We start from the raw sequence: 12,164 nt of genomic DNA on the forward strand, positions 1-12,164 counted from the left end.
ACTCTTGTAGTCTTGTTCGACCTACCCATATTTGCTTATCTTCTTAATAGCGGTCCAGATGTTTAATTAACATACCCATTTTATTGATATTTTATTAACAAAAACAAATCTTATCTTATATAATACAGACGTTTCTTCAAAAAAAAAAAGAAGATGATTACGTCCTACGCGTCATGCATTCAGTTATGCATATTAACCAATTACTCAATTTCTGGTTACTGGTTTTCTTGGCTAGCTCAGACACACTAGTATTTTTTCCACAATCCTGTCAGTGTTTTTACGAGACATAATTTAGATTTTTAACAATGGTACTAGATTTGGTACAATATATGGTTTCACTGTTCAACTCTGAACGTCACATACTAGATACAGATCTAAGGTTAATACTTATCAATTAAGACATCTAAGAAAAAAAAAACTAATTACATTTACAACACTAGGAAATATTTTGGTTCCCTATCAAAAAGTTATAAATTTATCGCAATTTAATAGAACAAAATAAAATTGTTTCAATAAATTTGTTATTGAAGTCCAAGCAATCAAATTAGTCTACCAATGGGTGGTCACATATAGAAACAAGTTAACTAAAATAAAAATAAAATAAAACTTCTTTTAAACTTGATGGAAAGTACTATACTAGTGTCTAGTAGATATTTTCAATGTTAGCAGATTGAACATGTGTATAGGCAATGCCCAATAAAGTTTTATGACTTCCAGAGGAGCCAGTCTGTCTAGCACTCCACTAGGTGTTAACTAGAGTATCCAGATGAATAGGTAGATTCCCGGTAGATGAAAAAAAAGAGGGGGGGTGTCAAGGTATATTAAAGGTGAAAGTAAAAATGTTACCTATAGTAAAGTGAGGGCAGGTTTAAATTTTTCAGCTAGCTTGTAAGATCTCTTATTTATTTATTTATTTTTATTTTAAGTATAATTTTTATCACATACTATCCTCATTAACAAAATATTAACAACAACAACAACGAAATTAAATAAACTCGGATTTGACCTGATCTCTATAGAATTGTTTTTGCATTTGGAAATAATAGCTACAAAAGTTTTAATGTCAATATATTAAACACGCGACGAGAATATAATATAATATTAACAATATGTTACTATCCAGTGAACGATTTGTCTGTGAACAATTTGTCCGTGCCGTGAACGAATAGTCGCGTGAACGATTAGTCGCGTGAACGATTTGTCGTGAACCAACTGTCGGTGAACAAGTTGTCGGTGAACAAGTTGTCTGTGAGCGAATAGTCCGTGAGCGATATGTCGCGTGAACGAATAGTCGCGTGAGCGAATAGTCGCGTGAACGAATTGTCGGGTGAACGAAATGTCTGGTGAACGAATAGTCGCGTGAACGAAAAGTCGTGAACGATTTGTCTGTGAACGAAATGTCAGTGAACGAATTGTCGTGGAACCACTCCTGACATTTACAGCTCATTATTTATCAGTGGGGTTCGGGGCAAGGCCCCGACGCCAAAAACGTTTTCCTGCATTTTTCACTGCTGAAACGCATTCTCCTGACATCTACAGTTCATTATTCATCCTATTAAAAAATGACCTTTTCAATAATGTTTTACTTGAAAAATATTCTCTTATGAATTAGAAAGGCCCTTACTACATTGCAAAGTGGACCAATTAGACTCTACTCTAAATTTGTTTGCATTTTTAGGATTGATGAGCTATAGTCCCAAATTTATTTAATTAGAAAAATAGCAGATTGAGTAAAGGTTGGAAAATGGCGACTAGGAAAAGAATATTTGGTTTCAGAACTCATCTCAATCGTTACTCTTGTACTGACAAATTTCGTATGAATTCTAAATTTTCCAAAGCAAAGTCTTTCTTTAAAAAATTATGATAAATTTATGTGAAATTACGTAAACTCTGTCGCCATATTTGACTATTCTGTTTTAAAACATCATGTTTTCGTCTGGAAAGGGGAGGGGCGGTAGAATGAAAACGATTAATCCTCGCTCCTTTTTATAATTTCTGCTAATGATTGCATTTGCCACTAAAGAATAAGGGTTGTGCGACTCGATATAAGAATTTAATTTATAGCACATATAAAGTATATTAGTGGTAGATTTTTCTTATAATTTTGTAATTTCTTAACTATAATTCAAAAAGAAAAAGTATTGGTTTGTCCGATGGGCGGAAGGCGATTGCATGTATCGCCCCTCCCACCTGGTACAACCCTTTTTCATTTTATATTTACTAATGATAAAATTTGAAATTAGAGTGTGTGTGCGACATAATATACAAATGGGTTCACATATCAATACGTAGCTTATATTATATAGATATTCAACTAATTTTGTACACAAACTATGATTTCCCCATAAAAGTAGGACCGCCCCCCCCCCCACTCAAGGGTTTAGGTGGGAATGGCAGTAGATGTAGGCCTATTTGCCCCCCCCCCCTCCACCCAATAGGAAAACAGGGGAACGACATAATATAAAGATCGGTTAAAACACCAATAACACGTTTTAATCATAGATATTTAATTGATTATGTTAGCAAGCTGTGATTTCTACAAATGTATTGGACCGCCCCCCACTCGAAAGTTTATAGGGTGGGGGGGGGGGCGGGATTGATGTCATCGCCCCCTCCCGACCCCATCAAATCGGCCAAAATGCCTGAGGGGGGGGCGAAATAATCTAAAAATAGGTTGAAATATAAATAATTAGCATATATTATTAACATAAGTAATAAATTCGTATACAAATTGTGTGAATTCTATACTAAAATCGCCCCTACCGCCCCCCCTCCTAGATCCGCCAGTGGGTGTAGAACACATTTACCAAATGTTGCAGCCGTATTTAATCTTTTTAGTTCCGGACACGTTGAGAAGTGAACAAGGTTTTCTCTTTGGTTTTCTACTAGGCTTATCCACAGTGGTAACTTTGCTTAAAAGCACTTCATAATATCACACGCAGTTGTGGCAATTTTGTCTTTACCGTGAAGTTTCAAACATAAGTCTTGCATCTGACCGGTGAGATCCATTGCAAATGCCAAATCCTGAACCCATTCGTCAGTTTGTAAATGTTCAACAGGTTCACCTTTCTTGTTCAGAAACAATAGGCCTACAATTTCCTCACGCAGTGAAAAAAATCTCTTCAATACTTTATGACAGGAGAGCCAGCGGACTTCTGTGTAGTAGGAAACACAATCAAATTCGTGGCTTATTTATGATGTGATTATTAACAATTAATAATAATAACAGAGTTAAGAAATCAACACTAAACTTAAAAGATAACTTGAAAGATAATTCAAAGTTAATAAATAAACGAAATTACATCTAGTTGAATTTAAAATAAATTTTCGAAAAATTCTGTTTTAAAAAATAATAAGTTCAACAAAGTTGATTGTAACGTTGTAGGCCTACTTTTTTGCAGTAAATATTTTACCTGAAAATTAGCAGCAAATGTTACACGTTTAATAATTTAAAATTATTTTGATAATTCTAGAGGTGGCCAAGCGGACCGCATGCGGACCGCGAACGCAATGTTTGACATGCCTGATTGAAAGTAGGCCCTATCATTCAATACCCACAAAATGTTAAATCATTCTTGCTGTAGGAAAAGAGTAGCTAATCCTTTCATTTTCACTTAGAAGAAAGGTCATTTCCGCATATGCAAAATTAACTTGCTCTTTCCTTGTAGCATTCTCATGAGAGATAAAGTCACAACTTCAAAGGCATTCTTCTTTTCATGACATATTTCTTCCACTACTTCTAGCAATCAAAATTTTACGAATGTCACGTCATGTTGGCTTGCCATTTCCGCAACTCCATTTTTACATGTCTGTTCTAAGTCTTCTTGGTAAATATTCTCAACACGCCCAAACCAAAGATGCAGCCATACTTATGCATTGTTCCATTATAGCTTTTATTGATATATTCCTTAAAAACTGCAACCCTTTCTTTACAAATCAAACTTTTTTTTTATCATGCTGCATAAGTAAAAGTAAAAATCTGTCCGATGTTCATGGAATTGTCCAGCTTTCCCACTTATAAAGTCAAAGATGTTGAACAGCAAGGTAGGCCTACCACTAGCGTTTCTACACACAGAAGGCTACTAGAATGCTTCAAATGAGCCTTTAGTCAATCCCATGTCAAATATCCAAAACCAAAAAACGAAAACTAGGCTTGGCTGTCTTAGATAATTATCATAATACGAAACTCACGTTCACATTACCTATTCCTAAGATGTTGAACCGTTGGGGCACCACAAGTGATTTGTTTAACGTCTTTCTCCATTCCTCTTTTGTCTTGGGTAGAATCTCTTTCCATGACAGGGCCATCCATTCTTTTATCTTGTCTTCCCATCGTTTTCTTTTTTCCTGATACAGTGCCCTGAAGGAAGATCTTTGCGAGCCTTGAGAACATTGTGAGATGGCCAAAGATTTATAATTTGAGTTTTTTTTTTTGACAGTGGTCAGCACGTTATCGTGGGCCTGATTACTGTTGAGATCCTGTTTCTAATCTCTTCGTTTGTGATTCAGTCTTAGTAAGTGATATCTAGGATTTAAGATCTTTCTGTAGCATCCCAGTTCTATTGCTAGGATCTTTCTCTCTAGTTCCGCAGTCAGAGTCCAAGATTTGTAAGCATATAAAAATGTGGCCATGACCAAAGTGCGCAGCAGTCTGATTTTAGTGTCGAGGGCTATGCCTTTGTCTTCCTAGATCAGCGGTTCTCAACCTTTTAAGCTCGGCGACCCCTTGTTACAATTCCTCACTTTGCCGCGACCCCCCCCCCCCCTTACACACACACAGCAATAGAAGAGTAGACAATAACAATCCATATTTTCGATGGTCTTAGGCGACCCCTGGCAAATCGTCAATCGACCCCCAAAGGGGTCTCGACCCACAGATTGAGAACCCCTGTCCTAGATTGTTTTGAGTTTTGCAAGTGCTGCTGTGGACTGTGCAAGTCTGACCAGTAGTTTAGGTTTGGTTATTTCATCTAAAAATAGCTCCGAGCTATATAAACTAATGACACTTGTCAGCTTTTCGCCTCCAATACGGGTGTCCTTTTTAAAACTCTGTTGGGTATTGGTCATATTTTTTTTTTCGGCATTGATTTGCAATGCATTAAATTTTGCATAACAAGTGCTGCCGAATTCTTGTCTATGCGCATCACCAAGTCAGATAATTGTTCTTGTGTCCCCTGCCAGACCATCTATGTCGTCCGCAAAGCGCAAGTTAGTAAAACGTGTACGAAAAGTAATGAGGGGAATAATTCCAAATATACAACCACATATCTCAATACGTAATATTATTATCCTTTTTCGATACCAATCAAAATAATGAATTACCAATAATTATTTAATTGATTGGTTAATTTTTTTTTATCGATTCATGTTTAGGTAGGTAGGCCTACAACATATAATTGTGTACACTTTCAACTTCATCTGAGAATGGGTGTAGGAGAAGACAACGTGTACAAAAATTGAACCATACAGACAGACAACAAGAGTGCTATTAGATCATGGGATGGATTGCCCGAGTTCGCCAGGAAAACCAATGACTTAGCAGGGTTTAAGTCATTGATTAACATGCATGCATGACTAGATAGACTTAGGGAAACGCGTAAGGCGTAATCATCTTCTTTTTTGAAGCAACGTCTATATTTTATAAGATAAGGGTCGGTTGATATATGCTTTGTAAAACAATAACAAAAAACAAAAAAAAACTTAAAGCTGCCGGACCAGATGGATTTCCTCCAGAAGTATTGAGGGTCCTCTCTGAAACAGAAATTTTTTATCCTACCTCTAAAAAAAATCTGGGATCAAGAGATTATCCCAAAACGGACTGGAAAGTGGCCTGTCTAGTGAAACTGCCAAGGAGATCTATGCCAGTGCATACTTCTCTCTCATATAAGAACCCGACTCGCGTCATCAGAGACCTTTCCTAGCCTACCTAACAAAATAAGGCAATGATTGCCTGGAAACGTACAGAATTGGCATTCAGACTAGAAGTTGGTTATCTATTGGATCATAGAGTTTACAAAATATGTCGTTCATAATTTCTGGACAGCTCACACACTTAGTAGTGGAATTCTGATAATGGGGACATGCATAAATCAAACTTCTTCATTTGAAATCAATTTTTTTTGTTCTCTCTTTATTCCCCATTCCTGTTTCATCCCTCCATTACAAACCATCAGTCCATTTCTCAACATGTTTGTGTGCATGATGAATGAAGGGCATGTCTTCCATTCACACACTCTCTCACACACAGCAGAGATAGGCTTTCTAATCGCTTCCCATCACCCAACTGATTTTTTTTAAACAGGTTGGTGTCATCAAGTTTTTCAATTCCAAAATCTTTGAAGAGAAAATACAAACAATTGAAGTGAAAAGGGCGTTGCTGTGAAACATTGATTAAAACAACACCAAACAATGCCCATGAAAGCTGTTGCAGAAACTTATCATGTTCTGACAAACAATTCTCTAAGGATATTGAACAACTAGTCACTATGAGAGGAATGAACTTTGTAGGTTCTACATTTGATTCCATTATTTCCAAAGCTTCTTATTTAGAATGCAATGGATCTCACTTGACTTAAAAGCTTGGACATCAGAAACCCACAATTAACCTTCAAAAAATGACATGAAACTAAAGTAAGAAAAACATTTGGATGTTGTTTAAATAGAGTTTATTGCATTATAAACAAACAAAAAAAAGCTTTAAAATGTTTCACCTAGTTTCTCAACTGATAACAAAATATTTCCAAAGGCATAGAACTGTGTATGCATTCTGTTTCTACACAATTTCAATGGAACAAAGAGATACAAGACAAAGAGAAACAAACCCTGAAGGTGTTACACATGATGACAGAGATGGAACATAGCAGAGAGTCTAGTTGGCATGGAGCAGTGTGTGCCCAATCCATTTGTAGAACCTCCTTCAAGGGAAACAATTTTAACAACTCTCATTTGCATTTTGTGGAGTTTAAATCCTTAACTTTGTTAGATCTGAATCAAACCTACTTTGGCAAGTCAATATTTATATTCACCATGTCAGACTAAAAATGGATATCCACACTAATAATACAAATTATAAAATAAAATGTTAAATATCATGTAATAAAGTCACTTGACTATACACAATAGGCTCTTCTAGAAACTTCTCAACCAATATTGAAGAAACGCAAAACTTAAAACGGTTCAAATGTGTACACTTTAAAAAGAGCCACCTGTCAGATCTTGTTTTTTTCATTGTCTGCACATTTTATGTAGAGAAATGTCATTGTTCTAATCCATTACAAACACATACAACAAAGATAGTAATATGGTCATTGGATAGAAAATATAAGAGAAAAAAAAATGACAGTAAAATGTGTTTTGTTTTGTGTCCAAAGACCGTGCATAACTCCAAACAACTTATTTTAAATTAAACAAAATGGAAGATGAAAGACTTTGATTGCTCTCCCCTAGATGTTGTATTTTTTAACCCGAATAAACTTGGGTGTGAAATCGAGTTAATGAAATGGTTTAAAATTCCAACTCAGTTTGAAGTAAAACTTAGAACTAAAATAAAATAAATAGCACAAAACTTAAAAAAAATATTTACATTGAACTAATGAGTGAATGCACTCTTCTTTTTTTTTTTTTTTACATTCATGCCATTGAAATGAACTAATGGATTAAAAAAACAACAACGAAAGAATCTGAAAAGCATTGACAGTTATATATGTACACAATAAACAAGAACTGACAATAAAATTGTATGGTACCTAACAAAATGACTTAAGTAGGCCTACATGCAGGGTGAGGTCAACACAACACTGAGAGCGATATGTTCTTGGCTTATTCCACAAAGGCAGAGACACAACTGTAGTACTGTAGGCTTAGGCAGTTGAGTTGAAGAAATAGCATCAGTTCTTTAAACACATGTGGTACAATGTGAATCATTCTATTTGAACCCAGCATGTACTTTGTACAATGAAAGTATATATAAAGTTTAGCTTATCAAACCCCTAATTGAAATTTTACCCAAGCCATAATATGGAGGACAGAATATTTAGCAGTGAGGGGTTCCATGGAGCAAATCAAATATTTAAGGAAGAAAAAGCATCATCAATATATAGATTTGTAGACTTGTTTATTTAATCTTTACTTTGATATACAATATAAATGTAGACCTAATTAAAAATAATGTTTTAGCACCAGAAGGAAAAAAAAAAATGAAAACCTTAGAACCAAAGAACTATGTGACTAGGCCTATACAATAGTAATGAAATATGGGAAATAAAAACTTGAATTCATTCAATAACTGTTGAAACAAAATTAATGTTTAGGTTTTGACAATTTTATGAGAAAAATTGTAATACAACAAAACTTCCAAGTTGTCCTTTCTTATGGTTGTAATCATTAAAAGTCTTTATGTAACATAAGCTACACATATATATTTTATACATTATACTTCAAACTAAAATGTCAATTCTCTAAACAACCCTTAGTAATTTGTTTTGCTTATAAGTTGTATAAATGATTAATCAATTCAAATGCTATTGTAGCCTTTTAAATAAAAGTAATTAATGATGATAAGCTTTTTTTTTTTTTGAAAGTTTGAAACTAAATGTCTATGTGACAAAGTTAAGTAAAGGTAAAACAAAACATATGGGGAATGACCAAGTTTGACATTGTTAATCCAAATAACTACCTACTCAATATTATGTATAAACATGTTTTTTTAAGTATTTATTTATCACATCAACAAAGTTTGTATTGGACACATTCTTAATGTAAAGTTAATCAACACAAATAACATTAAACAAATACTGGATAAGTTAAAAAAACAACATGATAATGAAAATAATTGGTTAAAAAAAATGTATTAAAAAATTTCATTTTTTATTCTACAAACATAAAATTTTTTATTGTTTTTTGAGAATGGTTAATGTTTCAATTCCACAATATAGATTGTAAGATCTAAAAAATTTGAATTTGATTTGATGTTATTCTAATATTCATTTAAAAGATGTGTCCTGGGTTCGAATCCTGGTGAAGACTGGGAGTTTTAATTTCAAAATCTTTAGGGGGCCTCTGAGCCCACCCAGCTCAACCTGACATAAGTTAAGGAAAAGTAAATTCGGATGGTCATTGTTAATGTGGGCCACAGAAACAGATGACCTTTTACATCATCTGCCCTATAGATCGCAAGGTCTGAAAAGGGAACTTTACTTACTTTCTTTTTGTCCATTTATTATCTCTTTACAATTAAAAAAATCTTCTGAACATTCTTCAAAATTATTATTGTTATCTTTAAAAAAAAAATATATTTATATAATTCTTACATGCATATGCACAATACAGTATGTCATTATACAATCATTCATCCCAAAACTTTTTTTTTACAAAAAAGATATAACCTAGACTTATAATGTAGAGAGAACAAATCTATGTGAACAATGCTGTAAAGGGAGGTAAAAAAGTTGACATATTAGAAAAACTTTTTTTTTTTTTACAAAAAAATAAAAACAAAAAAAAAACAACAACATAATTTAATACATGTCTGCATCTAATCAACACAAACAAATAATATTAAATATAATAATGACTGACCACTAGCAGTAATTCAATCACACAAAAAAACTCCTTTTCAAAAGCATCCACTTCATAAAGCTTTAGCTTGAAATAGAAGTTCTACGTACATAATACACATTTCATCCACCTCAGAAAAATTCAGACAGAGTGAGACTGATGCAGCACAAATCTCCCTCACTTTAATAACTTTTCATCCCGCAAGTGACATTCTCATCTCCCATGTTCCCAGACTTGTGTTCGGGAAGCTGTGTGCAGGAAATCGCTCACTGGGGGGGGGGGGGGGGGGGTCAATACAAGCGCTATAAAGACACCCTTAAGAGCTCCTCATGGCGTGAAGCTGAGTGTCGTGGGTCACAAGATATGAAGCAAGAGTGGCCAGGGCGAAAGAGCACCAAACCAACAAAAAGCTGAGAGAAGAAGCAGGTCTATCTGCAACTGACCAACCTACTCATGCCACTTATGGGGTTGGCCTTTTAAAGTGAGGATTGGACTTTACAGTCATCTTCGAGTTCATAGGATATGAGAAATGTGCTCATCTCTGATCATGAAGGAGTTACTATATATATAGGCTTTTCTTTTATTGAGACACAAACAAAAAGAATTTTAACAAATGAAAAAAAGCTTGCAAAACCTTTTTTCCTTTTTAGCAAACAATTGGAAAAAAAATTAAAAAGAAGAAAAACTTGAAAAGGAACAAATGATTTCAAAAACATTTAAATTAGGAAGCTCTGATTTCTCTATGCTAATATATGAATCACAATATGAAATAATTTGAGGATGGAGAAATTAAAGTAAGGTCTAGTGAGAATCCACTAGCCATCAAAAATCCACCTTCCTTACCATGAATAGAAAATAATTTTATTTGTGTAAATGTTTAAAGTACTATTCAGAAATTAAATGAATAAAACAAAAAAAGCTACCACAATAATTTTCAAGAGATACATTAATATAAAAAGAAATTAATATGTGAGTCATTATAAATAAACTAATTCAGAGTATACAGTCGAAAATTGTGAATCATGTTGGTGAAAATAAAGGCACTGAGACATTTGAAGAAACAAAACAAAAAAAAATATCATATGCTAAATGAAACTAATTCAGCAAACAAATTGTTTGTTTGTATACCAGTTGCACAATCAGATGTCAAAAGTAGAAACGTTTTATGAGAAAGTGAACAGGTTACATTTGAAATGACAGTTTTGAAAATGGAAACAGTCGTGAATTAAAACAAGTTCCCTTTACACAGTGTGAGTGATTCCTAAACAGGTATCCTTAATTGTAGTCTGGATAATCCCATGATCTGAGAGGAAAATGTTACACTCTTGTCAATGGCACAACTTTAGTTAGTGATCTGCAGCCTAGACACAAAGTTTTATATACAGGTGTATATATATATAAATATATATATGAAACTATCCATTGAAGAAAATCTAATAAAAAAAAAAACATGAGAAGCAATAGGAAACTGAAAAGAGGAAAAAAAAAGTTTGATTACAGTACAAATTTATGTTGCATATTATACAATGATGAATAAAATATGAAAAATATTTTACACAATTTTATCAGTAGGTCATGTAAAATGAAACTATTTACAATACAACATAGAATCTCATGGTATAGTCCACAGCAGACTTTCTTAGCTCACTAACTGCGCAAGCCAAATAAAAACTTTCACACATTGTCTTATTCCTAACATTTACAACTTCTCATGGAAAGCACCAAAAAAAAAAAAACAAAAAAAAAAACATTGTAAGAGTCACCACTTTATCACAATCTCAATCAGCAGAGGTGGGCAAAACATGAAGATCTCTAGGCTATTAAAATAAACAACTTAATCATAATAGGCATCATTCTATGGCATCTAATTTCTAACCTATTAGAGCTTATGTCAAACATAGTACTTTTGCTTAATATACATTCTGATACATCTTCTGGAATTTTTGGCCTATTTCTAGTAAGACCCACCCAAATTGTGTTCCCCCGTACAGAAAAAGTGTTTGCTGGAGGAATAAAACATCATCAATCGAGTGTAAACAGCAGTAGCCACATATTTCCTCCACCCCTGTCCTACAGCTATCAGTCACAATCGCACAGGGTAAAGTTTGCATACAATCACAATCCTAAGTACATAGGGTTATAAGGTAGAGGAGGACGTCATCTGAAGAAATAACACAGCACAGAGAAGCAATAAGACAGGTGGAGAATGTCTTGAGCTGCCTGTGTTTCCTTTGCCGTCGGGAGCCTTTGGATGGTGGGGACTCCTGGGTGAGGAGTGACCTTGAATCTTTATATCTGGACTGGATGTTGGTGTTACTGTAAAGATAATGTAAGACAATTTGATCATTTCCTGTTGATGTCAAGTTCTTGTTTTAACATCACAATACTACAGAATGTTTAATGAAAGGTCTCTAAAACTTAATACAAATTCATGTAACAATGTAAGCAACATTATAAAGAAAAAAATAACTTTATTTTTAAAGAGAAGCCAAAACCAAGTAGTATCACTTATCTGCCCAGCCAAAGTCCTTATACCGGTATTTCAATCATAAAGGAAACTAGATTTCAAAACATTCTAAATTCAGACCATTAATGAGCACCTGACATAA

At 34.0% G+C, this 12,164-nt stretch overlaps 1 protein-coding gene across 2 annotated transcripts in view; it reads right to left on the bottom strand.

The window, feature by feature from the left end:
* Positions 1-6,648: 6,648 nt before the first annotated feature.
* The window catches only part of LOC106056415 (glypican-5-like), an 89,287-nt gene continuing 83,771 nt past the window's right edge, over positions 6,649-12,164 (bottom strand). For both annotated transcript variants that reach the window (XM_056011992.1, XM_013213153.2), the window contains one exon: positions 6,649-11,871. In XM_056011992.1, the coding sequence (XP_055867967.1) occupies positions 11,693-11,871 (179 nt within the window). In that variant the 3' untranslated portion in view covers positions 6,649-11,692. The remainder of the gene's footprint in view (positions 11,872-12,164) is intronic.

Source organism: Biomphalaria glabrata, chromosome 15 (assembly GCF_947242115.1).
Source record: "Biomphalaria glabrata chromosome 15, xgBioGlab47.1, whole genome shotgun sequence".
Lineage (NCBI taxonomy): Eukaryota > Metazoa > Mollusca > Gastropoda > Planorbidae > Biomphalaria > Biomphalaria glabrata.